The 24,775-nt window shown below is 49.2% G+C and overlaps 1 protein-coding gene across 1 annotated transcript; it reads left to right on the plus strand.

Moving 5' to 3' along the window:
- Positions 1–9,390: 9,390 nt before the first annotated feature.
- LOC311318225 (protocadherin alpha-C2-like) lies at positions 9,391–24,109 on the plus strand (the record flags this gene model as incomplete). Its single annotated transcript, XM_084449488.1, has 4 exons — positions 9,391–11,910; positions 14,242–14,300; positions 19,696–19,781; positions 23,802–24,109. The coding sequence occupies 4 exons, from the start codon at positions 9,391–9,393 to the stop codon at positions 24,107–24,109; spliced, it is 2,973 nt and encodes a 990-aa protein (XP_084305614.1).
- Positions 24,110–24,775: the final 666 nt, after the last annotated feature.

Below are 24,775 nucleotides of genomic sequence, written 5' to 3' on the forward strand. Positions count from 1 at the left end.
TTGTGTCTGTGAGGCTAGGCAGAGACAGGTCTGTGGTTGTGTCTGTGAGGATAGGCAGAGGCAGGTCTGTGGTTGTGTCTGTGAGGCTAGACAGAGACAGGTCTGTGGTTGTGTCTGTGAGGCTAGGCAGAGGCAGGTCTGTGGTTGTGTCTGTGAGGCTAGACAGAGACAGGTCTGTGGTTGTGTGTGGTTGTGTCTGTGAGGATAGGCAGAGGCAGGTCTGTGGTTGTGTCTGAGTCTAGGCAGAGACAGGTCTGTGGTTGTGTCTGTGAGGATAGGCAGAGGCAGGTCTGTTGTTGTGTCTGTGAGGATAGGCAGAGGCAGGTCTGTGGTTGTGTCTATGAGGATAGGCAGAGGCAGGTCTGTTGTTGTGTCTGTGAGGATAGGCAGAGGCAGGTCTGTGGTTGTGTCTATGAGGCTAGGCAGAGACAGGTCTGTGGTTGTGTCTGTGAGGATAGACAGAGACAGGTCTGTGGTTGTGTCTGTGAGGATAGACAGAGACAGCGCAGCAGGGTAATGTCTATCCCACCGTCCCGTGGGTCAGCTGTGTTCTGTACCACCAGTCCTTCACTGTGGACAGCGGATCAGTTGGGCTGTAAGTGGGTCATGGGCTGTAGTTCCGTCGAGCCCGTCTGGCAGACGGAGATACGCGGATTAACGATTTGTGGGATTGCGGACCGGAGCTCTGGAGCAGTCCCACCTGCATTATGTGAGGAAGTCAGTAGCATGACGATGCATTGCTGTACGGGGAGTGATACTGGATCGTTAGTCCCCCGAGACTGGCCTGGTATAGAGCTTGCTCTATCATATATTCTGTCGTATACTCTCTCTTTCTCTCTTTTTCTCTCTCCCCTGATTATTCTCTCGCTCTTTCTATGCTCTTCTTTCATACTCTTTCTCTACGTCTTCTTCGTGTACTCTTTCTCCCTTTCTCCCTTGTTTTAAATGTCATTTTATAATGTGTTTTTTCTTGAATTTTATTTTATATGACCTTTTATAATGTGTTTCTTGCACTTTGTCTTGAAGCTTTTAATGTCTCATGTAAAGCACTTTGAATTGCCTTGTTGCTGAAATGTGCTATACAAATAAATTTGCCTTGCCTTGCCTTTCATACTCCATTTATTTCTCTCCCTTACTCTCTTTACCTCTCATACTGTCTAACTCTGTCATGCACTCTCTCTCTCTCCCACTCTCATACTCTCTCTTTCCCACAATCTCCCATTCTCTCTCTGTCTCCTCTCTTAGGTTTTCAAAGCAGCATGGCATGTATTTATCATGTGTGCTAATCCTTAGTGATATTTCAATATTCTCGCTATAACAATACCAAATTACGTCATGAGCAAATAAAGAGAATCACGCTTATGTTATCCATGGTTTATCGATTATGATATGAATATGATTGAGTGATCAGTTTAAGGTTTGTTTGTTTTGTCAATTATTTGCTAGAAAGGTGCCTTTCAAAGCTGAAATAAGGTGCCTGGTTTTGAACCTATTTATTCTTCAGCCTATATTTAACTTTGTGGCCTGACTGTCAATTTCAGCCTGCTGGGTTCAGTGTGATATCATTCCCTGGTGTTGTCAACATGATTATAATACTCCAGCCAGTCTTATTCTCAGGCTCTGGAGCTCCATCCAATATTACTCAACCGTGGCCTTATTCAGAACCGCAGTTCAATATTTTTTACTTTTAATGAATTCAGAATGAGCTTCTAAACTTTGACTAGTTGCTAGAGCTGCAGGGCTGACTCAGCAGGAATCAGGATCAATTCCCTGCAGTGCAACAAATACAGAGGGGAAAGGATGCAGGGAGAAAGAGAATAAGAGAGACAGGATATCCTTTCATCTACTCTTATTTGTGGTTGTTCCTTCCCAAGTCTGCTCTTAATGCCAGGGGGGATTCAGGAAGAAATATTATTCATATTAATAAAACACTTCTCTGTTTGGGAATATCTTATGCATCCATCTGATGATGATATGGATAGAAAACTGCAGTCACACACACACAAACACAGAGAGAGAGGGGGAGAGAGAGAGAGAGAGAGAGAGAGAGGGGGAGAGAGAGAGAGAGAGAGAGGGGGGGAGAGAGAGAGAGAGAGAGGGGGGGGGGAGGGGGGGAGAGGGAGAGAGAGAGAGAGGGGGGGAGAGAGAGAGAGAGGGAGAGAGAGAGAGAGGGGGGGGGGGAGAGAGAGAGAGAGAGAGGGGGGGGGGAGAGAGAGAGAGAGAGAGAGAGAGAGAGAGAGAGGCAGTGCAGGATCTCTGCCAGTAAAATTCCACTCTGAATCTCTCCACTGCACCACTGAGGCAGGCTAGGGCTGTGTGTCTGTAAATAGGTGTGGCTCTCTCACGTAACCTACACACGCAGCCCCCACTCCTTCCTCTCTCCTTCCTCATCCTCTCTTTTGTCTTTCTCTGCCCCCCTCTTTTTACTCGTCTGTCACCTTCCCTCTCTCATTTTTCTCATCTCTCTCCTCTCTCTCATGCCACACCCATGTGTGCTGGTTGGACCGCCGCATCAATGATGTTGCCTCTTCTGCCGGTCATGTAACAGTGTCTGCTGGTGTATTATTCACAGAGCCAGCGGGGTTGCAGCATCGCTCAGATAAGCCCCAGGCTCAGCAGTGACGCATGCCGTCTCACAGTCAGACTTTACATTATGTGCTACAGACTGTATTTGTGTGGAAATGCTACAGTAGCATCGGTATTAGCAGCATGACTTCCCATCTGTCTCTTGCTACAGCTGCTCAGTCTTGCTGTCTCTTTGAGAATTGATCTTACAGTACTGGCTGTGAATCGAAAGGCCCCCTGTCAATACAATCCTCATTAGCCATCTCTCATTCCATGGCTGGATTGCATCGGCACATGTAAGTGGGCTAGCAGTCGGACGTCACATACTCTCCACATACACACGCACGCTCGCACGCACGCACACACACTTGTGGCAGAGCCAACCAAACAGAGCTGTGCAAGAGGTGTTTAACATAAGGCTGTTCTCTGGTGCCCTCTGCCTGTGTTGGGGTGTCCATGAAGGCTGGGAGGCTGATTGCTCCGTCGGTGGAGCTGGAACAGGACAGTAGACTGTGCTCCAGTGGAACTATTCGTAAGAGCAGAAAAACCCTCTAGTTCCCATGCGGTTCTAAGTAGAACCCTTTAGGGTGCTGTTTGGATCCCTAGTCGGTTCTTTCGGACCTTAAAAGGGCTCTATATGGAACCTTTTTAGAGGTTACAAACAGTTCCATCCAGCACCCTGTTTTTTGAGGGTGGCTGTCAGTCAGTTTAGACCAATGAATACACAGCATGTCTATTTTCTATTTGTGGCCTCAATATGTCCTATCCTCATTCTCCAACTTTTATCTGTCTGAGAAGCTAAGATCCCTCCTATCTCTTTCCATTTGTTTATGCTCATCTTGATGTCTCTCTCTCTCTCTCTCTCTCTCTCTCTCTCTTCCCCTCTCCTTCTCTCAAAGACACACCCACACAATCTGGCAGCACTATCTGACACAACAGCAGCACGTACATGATTACTGTAGGTCACTTACTGGGTTCCCACTCGGTAGTGGCTAGTTCCCATAAACGCAGAGACCGGTCAAACCCTAACCCCAACCCTAAACCAAACCATAACCTTAACCTGACCCTAACCTTAACCCAACCCTATCCTTAAACTTAAAGGGGAACGCCGCTGTCATAGCACGTTTAGCTCAAATGTCGCTTTGTCCTCAATGAAACTGATCCGTACACACCAACATTTAACCGATCCGTGCAGTAGTAAGCTAGCTCCTTTTTCCTCTGTGCGCGCACCCTCTTTATAATGGAGGTATATGGGCCTCTGCTAAAAACTATGATAAACATGCATTTTCAAGGCAGGAAGCGCAGGGTGTGATCTTACCGGTGTCATTATGCTGTTGTGAAATATATTGCATTCTCAAACCGAATATTGAAACAAAAGCTCCATTTGAGCCAGAACTATTTCGCCGAACACACTACACCATACCTTTCGCACTGTAAACGTCTGCCGCGGTAAAGCTAGACGATTGTTTACATCCTCCTAGCTATGCCTAACACGTCAACACATGGGGATCATTTCACAAGACAACATTCTACTGAGACCGGTAAGGGGCTTCCTGCCTTGAAAATGCATGTTTATCATAGTTTTTAGCAGAAGTGCATAGACCTCCATTATAAAGGGGGTGCGCGCACAGAAGAGTAGTAAGTCCATGCAGTAGTAAGCTAGCTCCTTTTTCCTCTGTGCGCGCTAGATAACATTCTACTGAGGGGCTAAGGGGCTTCCTGGCGCTTCCTGCCTTGAAAATGTATGTTTATCATAGTTTAGCAGAGGCCCATATACCTCCATTATAAAGGGGGTGCGCACACAGAGGAAAAAGGAGATATCTTAACTACTGCACGGATCGGTTAATTGTTGGTGTGTACTAATCGGTTTCATTGAGGACAAAGCGACATTTGAGCTAAACTTGCTATGACAGCGGCGTTCCCCTTTAAGTAAAGGACACATATGGATGTCACAACAGTCCATAAAGTCAGTGGACTTTGTCAGTGGTTTGCTCCTATGATAACCAGACGAATTTGTCTTGTTGGGATGGACTGTGTGAATACCACCTGGCACAGTGACGTGTGCCTCATGTTGAGACTGTTCAGCAGTGCAGTGAGTGGTGAACACTAGAGGGCAGCCACTGTCAGGACTTGCCTTTCTGTGTCTGTGTTTAGTCTCCTCAGCTGCAGACTGCTGCAGCACCACAGGCTCACAGCATCAGAACAACACAGAGGCAGACAGAGACTGGTACATATATGGATGGATTAAGGGATCATGAGAGCGAGAGAGACAGAGGTACAGTAGAGAAAGAGAGAGCGCTGTTCAGCGACGCCCGTAGCTGGTTGCGTGTCCGTGGTCGCCCTTGCTGAGGGCACTGGGCTGCTGTGGTGTGCTCTGTTGTGTTGGGGCTGTTCTGTGTCGGGGGGGCTGTCTGAGGCTGCTCTCTCAGATGGCTGCACCTCAGCTCATGTTCAGCACACTTACATAAGCAAGGTCAGGGCTGCAGGCCAGGCCGCTGAGAAGGATGGAGGGGAGCGCCGGCTCCTTGGTGCGCATGTGTCTGGGAACAGAAGTGTTCCCTTCCACTATTAGGCTGGAAAGCTTTTGATGTTTATTCACTGACGTTTATGATAAAGACTGATTTTCTGTTCAGGAATATGATAATTATCTTAGCAAATGGCATTTATAATATTTCATAAACTTGATTTTTTTTTTTTTTTTGCCAGCAATGATTTTTCAAGAGTACTGTACAGTAGATATGTTATTTTTGAAATGGTGGATATAGCATTTTGGGATGAAACACTTCATAAATTTAGATATTTTTAGATAAGCTTTATTGGCAGTATTTTGCTAAATAATCTTTCATATAATATAATTCTGTTAGTACCAACTAAGCAAATTCCATAAAAATTCAAACTAAAAGGGACCTCTCTCTCTCTCACACACACACACACGCACGCACGCACGCACACACACACACACCTACACACACAGACACGCTCACTCTCATTTTGAACTTTTGGAGAGGTGTAGCTCAGGGGAGATGACCCCCTGCTGGTTCTGAGTCAACTTTGCCTGTGTGGAGGTCTTGGATCCCGCTGAAGGGATAGGGATGCCAGATTTATTTTTATAGAACAGAATGTTTCCTACTCTTTCTTCGACTCACGCATGTGTATTCTCTCACTCATCTTACTCTCTTTCTCCCATTCTCAATTTGTCTAGATTCATCCCTTCTTTCTCACTCATTCTGTCACTCTGTCCCTCTTTACTGTTTTATCTCTAACATTATTTTTCAATCTGTCCCGCTGCTCATCTCTTTGTGACCTCGCCTCTTTTTGGCAGGTTCCATCTCTTGATATCAACCTGTCTGTGTCAGATTACGCCCTACCTCTCCCAAACCCAGGTGTTAAGAACCGCCTGACAAGTCTCGGCTCCTGTAGGATGTGTTCTAGAGCAGAGGCTCCACCTGTATATGAAACTGTATATTTACAGAGAGAGGCAGAGACGGCTCTGTTAGAAGCACCAGGGGACTACAGACACTAGATACCTGGACAGCAGCAGGTGGGACAGCTGCCTGTGATGAGCTCATTATGACCACCATGGGACTCGTCTAGTGTAAGGAGAAGAGCCAGAAAAGCTTTTTTTTTTTTTCTTCAAACTTTATTTACCCAGGAAGTCTCATTGAGATTAAAATCGTGTTTGCAAGAGAGACCTGGCCAGGATAGCAGAATACAATAGTTATAGACAATGCAAGTCAACAAAACAATAAACAGACACAATTCAGTCAGGATTAAAACATACTGTAGCATCGCAAAAACACATACATTCTTCTGTTACAGTATCTTATATAAGATATTTAAAATCCCCCAGAGGTAGATTTGTTAATTTCAGTTAGCCCTGTAGTTTATTCCTTGTCCATGGTGCGTAGCAGAAAACTGCTTTCCCCAGCTCTGTACGAACCAGGTTTCCCAGCTCTGCATGATCACATTAGGTGATCTCTCAGGCTGCAGGTCTCGGGTGGGAGGAGTGTGCTCTGTGGTGTGATGGACAGATGTGGAGGGATCTGTGTTGTGTCCGACCAGTGGGAAGCACACCACACACCAGACAGCCTCTCCAGCTTCAAATAGAGGATATTTTGTTCTGTTCTCTAATCTTATGTCAACAGAAACTCAGAACACACATGCGGGAGGACATGATGTAGAGATGCTGTGTTTATACTGAGTGTAAGATGGCTGACAAATTGTGCCAGTGGATACAATTCAGGAGGATTATTTTGGATAAATGCATCGAGGATACATCGAGCAACATTCTCTACTTCTTTTTTGTGTGCAGTTGATTAAACATGCAGGAAGCATTCTATTGCACCATGTTCAGAGTTGTCCTAGGCTAAAGCCTTGGCAAGCTTCCCAGATGTTGAGCCCTTAACAGTATTCCCGGTGTGGAATGTTTATCAGACAATGATGGATTCCAGGAATCATACTAGTGCTTTTGGACTTTATGGTTTTCTATTACGCAATCTTGCAAAATTGTCATGCAAAATTATCTTCACATGGGTCCTCTGTGCAAATTAGATTTTGTGGTCTACCAGAATACATATGGCTTAGATGATAAAAATATGATTGGAATGAAATCTGGGTTGTCATGTTACAGTACCCTCCCCCCTCAGCCTCCTATGGTAGGGGTGGGAGCAGGGGCGTGCTGGCCATCTGTAGGTTCTGGAGAATCACAGAATGGCCGCCAGTGATAACGGTCATCGGCCGGCAGGCTAACTGGCCTGGCCCGCGGTAACCCCCCCGTCCCCGTCGACCAATCGCTAGCACCCCCCCCCCCCCCTCCTCCTCTGTTCAACGGAATGAAAACAGTGCGGCTGGGTCAGACTCCAGGGCTGTTTTTTCGTCTCAGCGTGTCCCTGGGTGGGAGCGGGGGGTCTTGGTTGGCCAGTAGAGTAGAGGACTGCAGATGTGGATGTGTGGGCTGCTCAGTGAATCATTGGTCTGCAGTCGTCAGCTTCCTGCTGGAATGATTCACCCAGGTCCTTCCTGAGAGATCAGTCCTCACGCTGATGCACTCCGCCTGGGGTCAAACTGACAGGTGGCCTGACGGGACAGAGCTACGGTTGATCCCTGCATCCACCTCTCTTTCTCTCTCTCTCTCTCTCTCTCTCTCTCTCTCTCTCTCTCTCTCACACACACACACACATACCTTCACATCAATCAATATTCATTCCGATTATTTCTAAGGCATATTATATACTGCAAAAACCATTAAGAGGCAAAATGTATTCAGATTGATCTGGTGACTGGCTACTCAAATTGCAATGGCTTTGCCTGAAATCAATTTGCTGATGTCATCACCCCAACAAATGACCTTAGCAACATGATCTCCGCTGGTACTGTATCTGATGACCTTATGGTTTTGCCAAAAGCAAACCAGGGTTAATGGCAAGGACCAGGCCAAGGGCCAAAGTACTTTTGTTTTTATTGATAATATGGGGCATACTTACAAACATTTTACTGTGGATCCTGCCAGTGCAAAAAAGGAACTAGCAACAGTTACATTAGCATCAGTTTCAGAGTGACAGACACATTTGTTGATGGATGCACAGACAGCACACCTCGGGCGGATACACCCGAGTGACCTTCATGGGCTGTCTCCAGTCAAGCATGGTGACCATGATGACGGCGATGATGATGATGAGGAGGAGGAGGATGATTGTGGTCATGTGGGAGACAGGGGTGGACTGAACGGCTAATTGGCGTAGCGGAGATGATATGCAAGCACAGTTGTGCGCTCCTCGGTGACACAGAGGCTGAGACGTCTGGTTTATTGGGGTCACCGCCACGGGCATCTTTAGATGTGATTACATGAGTTGTCTCTCCGGGATCGGCCACTGACAACAATCCCTGTGTTGGAGAAGGTTGTGAATGTCAGCGAGTGTGTGGTCAGCCTGTGCGCCCTGCCCTTATGTGGAGGTGGTGTTAGATATACTGTAGCCAGAGTCGCCGTATAGGAGATAAAGCTGCTATAGCTACTCTAATTCAGACTGAGGACAAATGCAATCCCATGAGAAAGCATGTATGCTTTTTTGAGGGAATTTGAATGTGTTACATTCGACTGAAGGGTATTCCTCCACAGCACTTAGTAATTGCAATTTTGATTAATATTAATAAGACGGTGCCAGGCGAGAGGTCTATCAAGCGCATTTTCAAGGATAGATGTGGAGGTTGTTGTGTCCCCATTGGACTGTTGGTTTTGGTGGGGTATCCAGTCTCCGTTCTTTTCCTTAAGGTGCTGAAATGCAGCCAGCCTTCTTAAGCACGCAGCCCCTCCCCCGCTTGGCGCCAATACAATCACACAGGACGATGGAGAGAGAGGGAGAGAGAGAGGGAGAGAGAGAGGGAGAGAGAGAGGGAGAGAGGGAGAGAGAGAGAGAGAGAGAGAGAGGGAGAGAGAGAGGGAGAGAGGGAGAGAGAGAGAGAGAGAGAGAGAGAGGGAGAGAGAGAGAGAGAGAGAAAATGGATGGGGAGGGGCGGTTGCGCCAGTGGGGAGGGAGAAGAGGAGAGGAGAGCGAGCGTGCGCGCGAGATGCGCAACACCAGTGGCAGCAGGGAAACACACCCGTCAGCCGCGCGCAGGGGAGAGAGAAAAAAGGCTGCATGGACAAAGGAAACATGGATGCAATGGAGAGGTATACCTTCAAACAGATACCGGAATGGATGTGCCGCTCCTCTTGTGCCTCTCGGGAAACCAATTAGCCTATTTTAATGCGGTGGTGGGAGGCAAGATTCTGCAAGCTAAAAGGCGGAAAGCATTGTTTAATCCGTCTGCGGATCCTATGAGCTTGCAATGGCTGTTGTAGGGATATGTAACAGTATAGGGAACAATGTGCCTCTATTTTTTGTTGTATTTTTCTTATGTTGTGGCCTTTCATTTGGACAATTACGTTACACCATTCCGGAAGAATTAGAAAATGGGGCACTGGTTGGAGATCTCGTGCAGGACTTGGGGTTGGATATCCGAACGCTCTCCACCCGAAAGATAAAGGTAACCTCCAATAGCGGAAAGAGGTATGTGGATGTCAACCCCAAAAATGGAAAATTACTTGTCAATGAGAGAATAGACAGAGAGACTCTATGTGATTTGAGCAGCACCTGTTTTATACATTTAGAGGTGCTTGTTGAAAACCCCTCCGAGGTCCACAATGTCGAGGTGGAGATTGTGGATGCGAATGACAATGCGCCGCAGTTCCCTAGAGACGAATATCAACTGGAAATTACAGAGTCTGCTTTACCAGGGTCTCGCTTCCCTATTGAAAATGCACAGGATCCGGACGTGGGATCAAATTCTGTTCGTCAGTATCGACTCAGCCCAAACGAACACTTTGCGCTGGATTCCAATAAACCCTCTCTGAATAGCAAGCACATCGAGCTGGTGCTCAAAAAGCCCCTTGACCGCGAGCAGACGCCTTACCACCAATTAATACTGACCGCTGTGGACGGCGGGTCACCAGCAAAAACCGGTACCGCTAAAATCAACGTGCAGGTTGTGGATTCAAACGACAATGTCCCCTTATTCGACAGCTCAGTTTACAAAGTGAAAGTACTAGAAAATTCCCCTAAAAACACCCTGGTAATCAAGCTGAACGCCACAGACCTCGACGAGGGCACCAACGGGGAGGTGTATTACTCCTTCAGTAGCTACACACCTGAGAGAGTCAGACAGATGTTCTCCATGGACACAAACACGGGGGAGATCAGAGTAAAGAACAACGTGGACTATGAAGAGACTAACTCCTATGAGATGTACATTCAAGCTATGGACAAGGGCCCCGGAGCAGTAGCAGCCCATTGTAAGGTGGTGGTGGAGGTGGTGGATGTGAACGACAATGTCCCTGAGATAGTGCTGTCATCTCTGTCAAGCCCAGTGAGGGAGGACGCCCGTGCTGACACTGTGGTAGCTCTCATCAGTGTGACTGACAGGGATTCTGGCGCCAACAAACAGGTGAGCCTGGAAATCCCCCCTGGCCTCCCCTTTAAGATCAAGTCCTTCAGGAACTACTACACCTTAGTCACCTCCGCCTTCCTGGACCGCGAGACCACCGCCGCCTACAACGTCACGCTCAGCGCCACGGATGGCGGCACCCCGCCCCTCTCCTCGCAGAAGACCATCCAGGTGGACGTGGCCGACGTCAACGACAACCCGCCGCGGTTCGAGCAGACCTCCTACACCGTCTACGTGACGGAGAACAACGCGCCCGGGGCCTCCCTATGCACGGTGAAAGCCCAGGACTCGGACATCAACGAGAACGCCCGCATCAGCTACACCGTCCTCAACGACAACAACCACGGCATCCCCGTCACCTCCTACGTGTCCGTGAAGGCGGACACGGGCGAGGCCTACGCCTTGCGCGCCTTTGACTATGAGTCACTCCAGGAGTTCCACTTCCAGGTCAAAGCTCAAGACGGGGGCGTCCCGCCGCTCAGCCGGGTGGCGACCGTTTACATCTACATCATGGACCAGAACGACCACGTGCCAGAGATCGTCAACCCCCCACGCAACGGCACGCGCTCCATAGAGACGGTGCTGAAGAACGCCGAGCCCGGGGCCCTGGTGACCAAGGTGGTGGCGTACGACGCGGACGCAGGCCCAAACGCCTGGCTGATCTACGTGCTGGAGCAGGCCACGGACCTGGACCTGTTCAAGGTGCATGAGCACACCGGCGAGATCCGCACCACGCGCCGCGTCCTCGAGGACAACTCCACCTCCTTCAGTCTGACCGTGCTGGTGCGTGACCATGGCCAGCCGGCGCTCTCGTCCACCGCCACCATCAACGTGGCCGTCATGGAGGTGCCGCCTAAGGTGACCCCTGACCCCAAGAGGATCATCCGACCCCACAGTACCCTGCTCTTCTCCAAGGTGACGCTCTACCTGATCGTGGCCCTGAGTGCCACCACCTTTGTGTTCCTGGTGACTGTGGTGGTGCTGGCCATTGTACGCTGCCATGCCTACTGCACCCAGCCTGGCTCCTGCTCCCCCTGCTGTGTGTCCCAGAAGCCCCCACCTGATGGCGGGAGTGGCATGGCCGCCGGTGGGGGAGGCGGGGCGCAGCCTAACAACAACGTGGTCCTACGGAGAGACCTCAAAGTTGAGCCGCACTACATCGAGGTGCGAGGGAACGGCTCGATGACCAAAACGTACTGCTACAAGACGTGTCTGACGGCCACCTCGGGCAGCGACACCTTCATGTTCTACAACACGGGCCGTCCAATCAGTGGCACCTGGGGTTCCGAGCGGTTCTTCACCGGTGGGAGTGGCTTCGTACGGAGGCTGAGCATGCCCGACGCCTCGATGCAAGTCTGTCCAGAGGTGTGTCAGGTTTTTAAGTCTCATTTATTCACAACAGTGCCACCATGACAGGTTACACATTCCATTACACTCCGTACCATTAGGGAACAAGGAACCCTGAACACTGTATCTCAGTGGCAGTTGAATCTGTCTGTTTCTTCTTTTTTTATTTTGTTCATACAGTACATTCAGAGAGTGTGAATGTGTGATCTGTTCTTCTGGTCCAACTTCCATCCTAGCCAACAGTGTAGTTCAACTCCTCTCTGCTCAGCACTTATACTCCATCAATGTCAGGCTGTGTATTTCTGATGATTTGGGGATTCGTGCTTCGGTTAGATGTTGTCATCACAGTACAGTGTCCACTCAGGGCTTGGTCACTTTGACTCCGCTGGCTGAGTCTGTCCAAGTGGATTTGGCTTTGTCATATCTCACTGTCAGGCTGAGGCTCTCATTGCCTGTCTACTGTCGCTATCCTATTGTGTGTGTGTGTGTGTTGTGCTGGTGTGTGTGTTTGAGTGCATGCGTGTGATTTCTTGCGTGCGTTCGACTAATCACAAGCTTTGTTCGCCGTCTGCCGATAGATATCTATGTTCACCCTACAGTAGTATTCCCTAGTGTCTTCTCAGTAGACCCCATTCACGAAGGCTGTGTGCTGCCCTAGGAAAGCGTTGGCATTCATGTTCATGTGAGATCACAGCTCAGCAGTCGAGGCTCATTGCTGTAGGAAAGTACCAACATGAGAGCCACTAGAATTAAATGGCTGGAATAAAATGGGCTCTGAATTATTACAGAGGATGAATGTGTTCCTCACAGGAAGTCATAGTCTGAAGTCTTATTGGGATTGTCTGTTAACCTCAGGAAGACTTCCAGCAAGTGTCTCATTGTCTTCAGAATCAGACGAGCGCTTACGGGATTTTGCGTTCACGGGTAGTGTAAATGGGGCTAATCAGCGAGGGCTTCTTTTTAATCCATGCATGCTCCAGTTTTGCTGCCACGTTTTTCCGTCCGTTTACAATTAGTTGTATTTCTGTACCCGTTTAATTGGCGTGAACTCATGCTTACTCCAACGAGCGGAGATATGGGCTGCTCTGATGGGCTCGCGTACGATCTGATGTCTTGCTGTCTCACGCATTGATGCCACGGGGGTTGGCTTGCGAGGCTGGAGAGGTGGGAGTCTGGCTCTGGATGGGTCATGTTAGTTCCCCCCGCCAGACAGCGCCGGTGGTGCAGGAGTAATAAGCAAAGGAAAGGTCTGGCCAAGATAAAAGTGGAAGTGGAAATTAGATTAACCTCCAGCTCCTGTTTCCTCGCCCCACAAATTAGATTCAGTCAGAGATGCTGTGTCTTGGAGCAGTGGATACTTCCCTGCGGAACAGATCTGATTAAAGAACATAATGTACCGTCTTTAACTGGGACGCATGTTTGAACAGGGGCTGGAGTCTCCAGCTGAGACACTCTGACCACCACTCTCCCTTGACGTTGTTGGTGGATGCAGTCAAGGTGTTCATGCAATGTTTCAAACTTGCGAAAAGTGACATGCAGGTGTAAACACTTAGGTCAAGTGCAACAATACTGTACATATTGCACACGGGGAACGTCAATGAAAGACCCGCCCTTCACCCCCGTCCAACATGAACAGGGTTGGGGGATGTGGTTGCCCTGGTGACAGAGGCTCTAGCTGATTGGATTAGCCCTGACACCCAGCTGCAGTGTGACTGAGGAGACAGTAATTTAGCAGAGGACTGCTGGCAGCTCAGAGCCCACAGCACTCTCTCTCTCTCTCTCTCTCACACACACACACACACACACACACACACACACACACACACACACACACACACACACACACACACACACTATATCAGTGTGTCCAGGCATGTAGTGGTGAGTAAAGAAGTGGATATATTCTGACTAAAGAAGTGTGTATACTGTAGCAGAAATGTTACAGGTTTTACATTTGAAGAAGTGGGTATACTGTGGGTACATAGATAAAGAGGTAGCTATACTCCATATACCTCTGTATACCCTCCACTATACCACTGAGCGTGTCTCTCAAAGTAATTGCTGAGAGTGATAAAGGGTGTGTGTGTGTGTGTGTGTGTGTGTGTGTGTGTGAGTGATGGCAGACACACTGTCTTACTGGACTGCAGTGCTCCTTTCAGGATGCATAGCTGAGATGTGCTACATGATAAATTGATGAGACCTTACACTATCTGGTCTGGTCTCACTCTACTGTACTTTATATCAAACTTACCTACCTCTATACCCCCCCCTCCCCCCCCCCTCTCATCTCACTCTTTCTCTCTCTCTCCACCTCCCCCCCCCCTCTCTCTCTCTCCGTCTGTCTCTCAGCCAAAAGCCCCGAATGCTGACTGGCGTTACTCTGCGTCTTTGAGGGCGGGTATGCAGAGGTAAGCATTTTCTTTTCTCCGTTTTACCAGGGATTTAAAATACCCAGGATGAACCAGCCTATCGCTATATGGCTCCTTCTTTGCCATGGTGAAATACTTCCCCCCGCCGTCTTTCTACTCATTAAAGTGATTTGATGACTCATTGATTTTAATTGACATGCCATTCTAGCATAAAAGCCGATGTTCATGAGTAGCCTGAAAGCTAAAAAAGAGAGAGAGAAAAAAAATCCTTCAAACCCACCATGGGTGCCAAAGCCTTCAGACCCACCCTGGGTGCCAAAGCCTTCAGACCCCCCCTGGGTGCCAAAGCCTTCAGACCCACCCTGGGTGCCAAAGCCTTCAGACCCACCCTGGGTGCCAAAGCCTTCAGACCCACCCTGGGTGCCAAAGTCTTCAGACCCACCATGGGTGCCAGTAGGTTACCAGCAGTCTTCAGACCCACCATGGGTGCCAGTAGGTGACCAGCAGTCTTCACACCCACCATGGGTGCCAGTATGATACCAGTGAGGCTGGGAGGCAGAGCTCAGTCTGTAGACTGCAGAAGACATGACAGATCACAAGAGCTCACCCAGCTACAGCCACCCTGACCACTGGCAGCTCCTCCACATGTCTGACCCCTCAGCCCCGTCCCCTCCTATATGGGACAGCTGCCTGTGCTCTAGGGGGCCATACACACACATGCGCACACACACACACACAACGGATGATTCTTCGCCTACAAAAATCAAGGGAACACACACACACACACACACACACAGTGTGAACAGTACCAGCCCCGGTAGTTGTGCTGCGCTGCAATGCGTTGGTATATATAGGTCATCTACGTCCCGAGCGCCACGCCCCCCACATACAGACCTTCAGCGGGAGTCGTGAAGGACAAAGCTGATGGACTGATTACGGGCCTTCTTAGACACAGATAATCACACACACACACACACACAGTGCAGGGCCACAGACTCCTTCCTCAGTTAAGGGAACGTGTTAATGAGCTCGCCCCCCTGGGCGTGTCCTTCACGGGAGAGGGTGTGAACACAGACTGCAGAGGACATGTCACCATAAATAACAGCGCTGTTACAGTATGACGATCGATGGGGGGGGGGGGGGGTTGCTCACAACATCATAGTGAGACAGGCGATGCTCATCGTCTCTAGCACCTCAGAGCTTTGGTCTGGGTTCACAGGTCTTGGATGTGTGGTCCGGGGTCACTTGTACTGCACTTAAGCACGTGGTGATGTTTAAGTGTGTTGAATTTGGTCTTGCACTTTATGGTGACAGTGTATCAATGTCATAGAAACATAAATTACAATTAATAATTGATATCTTCCGTCTTGGTACTGTATATTACGGCTGCACAGTTTAAAATGGCAGTGTCTGTAACATGCACACAATCTACCTGTGTACAGTATTCACTTGCTTATGCGTTGACCCACATACAGTAACAGTACATACCCAATCTTGACACCATTTCTGGCCCACCCCACCCACTCACTCTCTCAATCTGCACCTACTGTACTGTACAGTACTACACAACACACCATGCAAACCACTTCATCCCACGCGCTCTCTCGTCTCGTCTAACGTTATCTTTGTCCCCCGGATCTCGCTACCCACCCCCCCCCTCATTAACCCAGCAAACAGCTTCAGTCTATACCAATCCACACCCTAAGCCCTAAACCCACACTCGTCCTATAGGCTCTTCTTGGGGTATACGCTATAATAATTCAGCATAATTTTAATAGTTACAGGACATCAGGGGTCTTTTTTTAGCCACACGGCAGTGATACACAAACACACGTGATGAGCAGCGACACACAACACACACACACACACACACACACATTCATGCATCTGCGGTCCAAGCCGGTGGAATTTATCCTCTGCATTTCTCCCATCCAAGCTGTCCTCCTCCAGGGGCAGCCAGGAGCAGTGGGCAGCCTCGTCAGTGACGCTTGGGGACCAAGTTCTGGTCAGGGTTAGGGGTCAGGGACAGGACTGAAGAGCATCTTCTGCATGTTTTTCATATTAGGGTTCTATGTGGAGGGAACCAGAATGAGCATGGGGAGACAGTATTCACAGTGACGTGCACCGGTACTGTACATATATGTAACCACACACTGTTGGTAATTTGTGATAGTACAAAACTTCACAGGAGACCCAAGTCGTTCAGCCTTTATGGGTATTTATGACGGTAACACACTCAATACAGCTTCACACTGTTCTGATGTACAGCCCCCAGCCCAACTGGTTCATCACCTTTTATATGCAGATCTTCAAACGCACTGTGTGCGTCATATAAGGCTAATGGTTTTCTTGGAACTTATGTGAGTAGATATTAATCTTGTTATTGAGAGATATTGTGAAATGGGACATTCCAGTCTAGAACGCTCTGACGTGCACAACTCACTAGGGACCTCAACTGAGCTCGCTGTTCTCTTCCTGTTGTTCTCCTCAGCCGAGCCAACTTGACCTTACGGCCAAACAACCCTCTAAACCAGGGATCTCAAACTCGTGGGCCATTTGCGGCCCGCCACACCCCTCCATCCGGCCCGCGACATAATTTCTCATAGTTGGCGCCGGCAGGCAGGCCTACAATGCGAAATTCAAGTCGTTCAAACATGGGGCGAAATTCTGTTATTGTGCACAGCGCTCGAGGTGAACGATGCAGTCACAGGTGCAATCAATCCGCACGCGACTATGAACTATGAACGGAATGCAGCTCGCCACCGAGAGGCTGTTTTCATGGTTAACTAACGATAGGAACATAGACAGATTCAAGAAAGATGGACATTGCAGTATTTTTTGTAGAGTTCAATAGAAATGCTACCTGCCTGATATGCAAGAACAAAGTCGCCGTTCTGAAGGAATATAATGTCAAGAGCTCTTCATTACTAAACATGGAGAACAGTGTCATAGGGAGACGAGAGGAAAAACGAGCCACACAGCTGAGAGGGCTGATGTCTCAGTCTTTCAAGATAAGTGTCTAGCCAGAAATAGAGTAGTAGCCTACACAGGTATTCAAGTGTCTGGTAAGAAATGGAAACAAACTTGAACTTTAATAAATGCAAGTAGCTACAAGTCCAGGGCAGGCTTACAGTAGTGATGCATCTTGCAGCTAAAACAGAATAGTAGGTAGTACAAATGTAGGCTATTCAAGATAAAATAAAAGTAAGGAAAAATGATTTGCAGCACTAACTGTTAAAATATATTAAAATGAATGGAAACCGGTTTGAATTTGTATGATGAAAATGTTATGGAATAGTCTTGCAACATTTAGAGACTGAGTTGTGAGTCTAGTTATGGAAATGAAAAATGTCATTTTCTGAAATATTTCACTTTCTTATAGTTAGTAGTAGTTGAAGTTGACGTGGCCCTCCTATGAGTTGACGATACCAGCAGTGGCCCCAAGCCAATTTGAGTTTGAGACGCCTGCTCTAAACACTGTTAAGTTTCCACAACAACACACACACACACACACAAGTTAGAGCAGAGAGAGCAGTGCACGTCTGCTGTAGTAGTGCTGCATTGCAGAGGTCCCAGTCAGGATACCTACTTCCCTACATGTCTCCCAGCTGGGCATTCATAATGCATGGGAATGCATAGACATGGGGTCTGGGTCTCTGTGTGCCTGAGCCTGCCATGCTCTCCATCAGATATGATATTTACTGTTCTTTTTACAAACAATGCCCTGTGTCTGCTAATGCTTTTAGGTTTCTGTATGTCCGACTTGGTAAAAGATGAATGATGTACCTCTGTGGGAAGATGTTATCAGGTTAATTCATTTTCATTCTATAGAGACCATAACATGTAGAAAGAGTGTTGAAGAGGTAGCCCTTTCCCCGCCCCAGAGTTTTTCCTGCTTAGAGGAATTTTTGGCACCCCCCCCCACCCCCCCAAAGAGATTTTACCCAGAGCCAAAGGAAAATCAGCAGTGCCAAAATGCTAAACATTTAGAATAAAAATAGCAGTTCAAATACTCTCCAAATGAGTTTGATAGCTTGTTTCAAGTGCAGCCCATCCCTCTTTCATTGCATTGTCCACGGCTTGGACCACTAGTGATCAAGATGATTAATAGACAGGTTATCAGTATCCTAAACATCTGTTCATATCAGATTTGTGTCCTGTCGGGAGATTTCCCACGATTGTGAAAAGTGAGCTCAGTCAAAACGACAGCAAAGAATATAGGCCTATATTCTGGTAGGCTACTTGGCATAAAACGTGAGGTTTCCCCCCAAATGAGTGTGTGTATCACCCCACAAAGACCCATTCTGAGCCAGGGAAACCCCTGCTGCCTCTGTGCCTGCCTAGTCTTCCCTCTCCTCTGCTCTGCTGGGTTAGTGGGCGTATCCTCCGTCACCCTGCCTCTCAGGACGTATCCTCCGTCACCCTGCCTCTCAGGACGTATCCGTCCTCACCCTGCCTCTCAGGACGTATCCTCCGTCACCCTGCCTCTCAGGACGTATCCGTCCTCACCCTGCCTCTCAGGACATATCCTCCATCACCCTGCCTCTCAGGACGTATCCTCCGTCACCCTGCCTCTCAGGACGTATCCGTCCTCACCCTGCCTCTCAGGACGTATCCGCCGTCACCCTGCCTCTCAGTACGTATCCGTCCTCACCCTGCCTCTCAGTACGTATCCTCCGTCACCCTGCCTCTCAGGACGTATCCGCTGCTGTCACCCTGCCTCTCAGGACGTATCCTCCGTCACCCTGCCTCTCAGGACGTATCCGTCCTCACCCTGCCTCTCAGGACGTATCCTCCGTCACCCTGCCTCTCAGTCAACACATTTAATGGGAGGTGAAGTGTTTCAAAAACAGGCCTCTATACCCTCAGGCAGGGCGAAGACCAAGGCACCGAAGCTTTCACGTCTGCGCGCGTGCACACACATGCACACGCACGCACGCATACACACACACACTCACACACACACACTGATGTGTCTCTATATCAGTTTAATAAATCACTTCAAACTGATATAGAGACACACAGCTCCCGGGCATTCCCAAGAAAAAGACTGATTATGTTGGGCATCAGCCTAGAGGGAATAATTAGAGCTGTAAGGTGTGTGTGTGTGTGTGTGTCTGTGTGTGTGTGTGTAGTAATGTAATGCATATGCAATTAATATCTTTTGGTGTGTAAAGTAATGCATATGACATTAATAAAATTTTTTTTTTTTTTACTTGACCTACACTCAACTTATCATGACATCATCCCGGAAGACAATCAGAAGGGTCTATTGTTTCAGTTGTTTGTGATGTCACTACTACTGTGATGTTAATACTAAAGCATTCAGGTGCCTGCATTTCTTTCAGTCCAGTCAAAGCTGTTAGTGATGTGAAACGTTGACTGTAGTGCCATGTTTGTTATCATATGGGCCTGTTTGAATCTGTGTCTCCAGCTCGGTCCACATGGAGGAGTCGTCAGTGATGCAGGGAGCCCAGGGGATGCTGGTCCAGAACTGGCCCACGGTGTCCAGCGCTGCAGGTGAGGGGGGGGGGGATGGGGGGGTAGGGGGGGATGGGGGGGTAGGGTGGGCCTGGGGTGCACAGGATTCGGTCTGCTTCTCTTCCGGATACAGTTATCTGAAAAGACAGCAAATTAATACAAATAATTTGGGCAGATGGGACACATGCAGGTGACCTTTTAGAATGCCTCCATCCTACTCTTCCAGATGAAGACACTGCAGTAGCTAGGACTCCACAGCCATCATCCTGGAGAGACCAATGATCAACAGCAACACATAGTCCTCCCAGAGAGGAACCAATAAGGAGTGGCACAGAATCCCAAATATGGGCCATGGCATCAGTCACATGGCTCAGAGGGGGAGAAGTGAGTCAGAATAAACGTGATACTGTAGGTGAACAGCACTGTCTCATAGTTGGGATGGGTTGGCAGGTGAGAGAAAAAGTTATATTTGGATCAGCAAGCAGCGCTGGCAGCTGAAAATAGAGGTGTGATACAAGCTGGATCCCTACTGTGTTCACACTGGGTTTACCTTCGAAGATGATTAGAATGAGAGAGAGAGAGAGAGGGAAGAGGGAGGGAAGGTGGGTCTGGGGAAGGGATTTGATGCCAGTTGACTGGTAAGCTCTTGTGGCTGAGGTTCTATCAGAATATCTGGGTGGTGGTTGGAGTTCCTGTCAGCTGGCTCCCCCCCCCCCTCCTACTGTCAGCCCATGCATGGCTCTCATCGATCCCCCGTCCAGTAAGGGGAGGAGCTAGACCAGATGTGGGTCCCTAGGGCGGGCAACTGTAGCATCGCTGTGACAGTCTGAAGTGTGTGTGTGTGTGTGTGTGTTTGCATGCATGCACGCACAACTGCTTTACTTAGTGCAAGTCTGCATAGAAGAGAGAAAGAGATGGGGTGGGGGGGGGGTAGAGGGAGAGAACGGAGGGAGAGAGTAAGTGAGTGGAGGGAGAGATGGAGAGAGAGAGTACGTGAGTGGAGGGAGAGATGGAGAGAGAGAGTACGTGAGTGGAGGGAGAGATGGAGAGAGGCGGGGAGTGTATCAACTCCATTGATTGTTCTACCTGGCTGCAGTTTTGTGGAGCGTACGGAAAGCTTCCACGCTGCGCTCCTGCTGGGAATCCAATAGTGTCTGGAGGCAGAGAGGACGTGCGGAGAGAGACGCCGCAGGCTTCTCAGCGCCAGCGGGGCCCAGGGGGGGGTCTCATGCAGGGTTAGGAGAGGCTCTGTGACCAGAGAGGGGGGTCTCCTGCAGGGTTAGGAGAGGCTCTGTGACCAGAGAGGGGGGTCTCCTGCAGGGTTAGGAGAGGCTCTGTGACCAGAGAGGGGGGTCTCCTGCAGGGTTAGGAGAGGCTCTGTGACCAGAGAGGGGGGTCTCCTGCAGGGTTAGGAGGGGCTCTGTGACCAGCGGGGCCCAGGGGGGGGGTCTCATGCAGGGTTAGGAGGGGCTCTGTGACCAGCGGGGCCCAGAGGAGGGTCTCATGCAGGGTTAGGAGGGGCTCTGTGACCAGCGGGGTGCAGGATGAGGCAGTTCTGGAATGGATGATAGGGGTCGAGGGTCAAAGTGCTGTGCATTGGGGCCTTTATAACGGTGCACGTATGTATTACCCAGGTGATAATGATACAGTATACTTGAAATAGGTGGTTGACTTCCTCTATTCGTTTTTTTGGGGGGGAAGGGGGGGGGTTGCACTACGGAGTCCAGAGGGGGATCGAGTACAGGTTACAGTGGTGGTGGTGGTGATGGTGGGGGTAGTTCCTGTGAGAGACAGTGGCATCTAGAATGATCTGGGAGAGACAGAAAGACACTCAGGTGGATGGAGAGGGAATGAGAGATATGGGGGGTGGAGAAGGAGAGTGAGATGGGGGTGGATGAGGAGAGAGAGATGGGGGTGGATGAGGAGAGAGAGATGGGGGTGGAGGAGGAGAGCGAGATGGGGGTGGATGAGGAGAGAGAGATGGGGGTGGATGAGGAGAGAGAGATGGGGGTGGAGGAGGAGAGAGATGGGGGTGGAGGAGGAGAGAGAGATGGGGTGGAGGAGGCGAGAGAGATGGGGGGTGGAGAAGGAGAGAGAGATGGGGGGTAGAGAAGGAGAGAGATGGGGGGTGGAGGAGGAGAGAGAGATGGGGGGAGGAGAAGGAGGGAGATGGGGGGTGGAGGAGGAGAGAGGTCCAGGACTGGCAGGGCCTTGCGGTAGCGTTGTTGCTAGGAAACGCCATGTGACCTGTTGCTAAGCAACGCTGTCTAACTGAGAGATTGCTGCAGCACCGCCGCCCTCCATCAGCAGGGAGTGGGCGAGGACAGTTTCCACGGCAACCATTTATAACCATTTATACCCTGAATGGAAGATTAGAGAGAGAAATAGAGTGAGGTAGAGAGAGAGAGAGAGAGAGAGAGAGAGAGAGAGAGAGAGACTAGAGAAGGATAGGTGTTTAGTGAGGAGAGGAGAGAGGGGTGGAGCCGTGATGGGGAGGAAGTACGATGGGGGTTGAGGAGAGATAGAGACACAGGACGGCCCAAGGTTGTAGAAATATGTCCTCACAAAATCCTAAGCCTACTGTATGCACGGTACAGGAACAGAACATTAGTGTTTGTGTAGGTCAGAATGAATGAATTCAGGTTGAGCAGAAAGAATGAATTCAGGTTGAGCAGGGATCTCTCAGCTTGGACAAGAAATAATGTACTGTGAATGTAGGACACTGGGTAGTGAAATGAGGTTACAACCAGCCATGGTAACCTGCTTAGCAGCAAATCCAGCCTGTATCATTATGGGATGTTAGCAGTCAGGAATAAGCTATTAGCAGGGTAGAGCAGGGCTAGAAATAACCCTTCAAATGACTGGAGGTACAGAGGCTGCTGCCGAGCCCGTCATGTCTGCTCCTCTAGGCACCCCGCTGGGAACTAGACTTACAAAAGATTCTGCCACAACTTCAATGGGGCGACGTTCAGTCAACCTGAAGCAACGTTCCCTTTGAGAGCCACGAGAGAGATGGAGAGAAATACAATTGTGCACATACTGTATGATTCAGGACAGGTATTAAGCGGTCTACTTGATCCATTATTCTTTTCAGCCATCTTGGATCCATCAAGCTTTGGGGAGCTCAGGCTTTGCCCTTTTACTGAACCATTCAGTATATTGCAGTGTTCTATATACATATATGTCACATTAAACATACACACATACTGTATTAAACATACACACATACTGTATTAAACATACACACATACTGTATTCACAGTTTGTATGTCCCATTGGGACATTATTTGTATTCATCTAGGCTCTAGATGAATACAAACAGCCTTTTCATAATTAACCTACAAATTAAATAAACAATCTCTTTCCAGGGTCTGGGATGGATGAGAGAGAGAGAGAGAGAGAGAGAGGGAGAGAGAGAGAGAGGGAGAGATGGGGAGAGAGAGAGAGAGAGAGAGAGAGAGAGAGAGAAGTAGGTCAGAGCAGTGGGAAACTGGTGTGGGCTTGAGAGCACTGTCTGCCCTGCACACAACTTCACATCCCATCCCCTTTGTTTTCCTCTCTCTCTCTCTCTCTCTTGTCCTCTCTTTCACCAGCGGTCCAGTTCCTCGATTGCTCCTACTCTCTTTCTGTGTCTCTGGCCTGCTATTCTGTCTCTCTCTCCCACACTCTATCAACATATCTCTTCACATCACATATTCTCTCGTTCCCAGTTTCACTCTCTTCCACCTCTCTTGGTCTCTTTCACCCATTTTCTAATCTGTTCTCTATACCTTCGTTCTCATTTTCGGTTTCATTCTCTCTCTCTCTTGTTCACCTTCATGGTTGCATCATTGTATAATTGCATGTTTTCTTAGTTTAGCTTCACCTCTGCCTCACCTGTGCTTCTGTTCACGAAGGCTCGCAGTGGGAATTTATTTAGCACTTGATGCAGCTACCAGAATTGATGATGTTGATGGTGAAGATGAATAAAAGATGATATCTATTCTCTGTGCCCCTCTCACCCCCCCCCCCCCCCCCCCCCCTCCCAAAACTCTCTCTGTCTGTCTGTCTGTCTCATAGACGGGGAGGGGGGCGAGCTGTCCCCCCCAGTAGGTGCTGGAATCAACAGTAACAGCTGGCACTTCCGCTATGGGGCGGGGCCGGGCTACGGCCCCCCTCAGGCCCTGAGGCCTGGAGAGATCCCCCCGGAGGCCTTCATCATCCCCGGCTCCCCCGCCATCATCTCCATCCGCCAGGACCCCGGCGCCGGGGACGACAAGAGCGACTTCATCACCTTCGGCAAAAAGGAGGAGGCCAAGAAGAAGAAAAAGAAGAAGAAGGACAAGAAGGACAAGAAGGATAAAGGGAAGGAGGACGAGGAGGAGTAGAGCAGAGCGGGGCGATTAGAAAGCAGAGCTACCAACAACAAAGGTCCAAATGACAGAGCCAGAAAAAGCCAAATTTGTATTTTAGAAGCAGGGAGGCCCCCCTGTGGTGTGTTTGCATAGATAAGCGGAACCACTCCAGCCAAGCCCCCATGACTGCAGGCCTGTCTGCTCCTCAGCCTGTAAACATGTCACACTAGGCTCTCTGCCTGCTCGAACTGAGGCTCTGAACACAACCAAAGCCTTGGGAGGTTGTAAATAGCTCTCTCTGCTGAAAGAAAAGGCTGTTCCAAACGTATCAAACGAGAGAGAATATTTTGGATTAGAACTGTTTTTAAAGTCAATATTGCGGCCCCGCTTGTACACTGTGCCAGAAAGTGAGACACACCTTCAGCTAGTAATGGTGATTTTTGACTGACACCACAGCCCTGCCCCTGGCCCCGCCCTCTCAAACTGGCCTTCCTCTCTCTCAGGCCCCGCCCACGTTGGCGTCTCTGTCTTTACTCCGCCCCCTGCCCTCTTTGCTCTCCTGATTGGAGGGGTGGAGGAGTGGAACTGGCTTTCTTCTGCAGTGACATGGAGGCCTTGTACAAATTGAGAAATGCTGTTGCTTTTTTTTTATAAAACAGAAAAAAAGAAAAAGTGACCAGACACCTTACATGTGTGTTT

The sequence above is a fragment of the Borostomias antarcticus genome, assembly GCF_949987555.1.
Source record: "Borostomias antarcticus genome assembly, chromosome: 15".
NCBI classification, from domain to species: Eukaryota; Metazoa; Chordata; class Actinopteri; order Stomiiformes; family Stomiidae; genus Borostomias; species Borostomias antarcticus.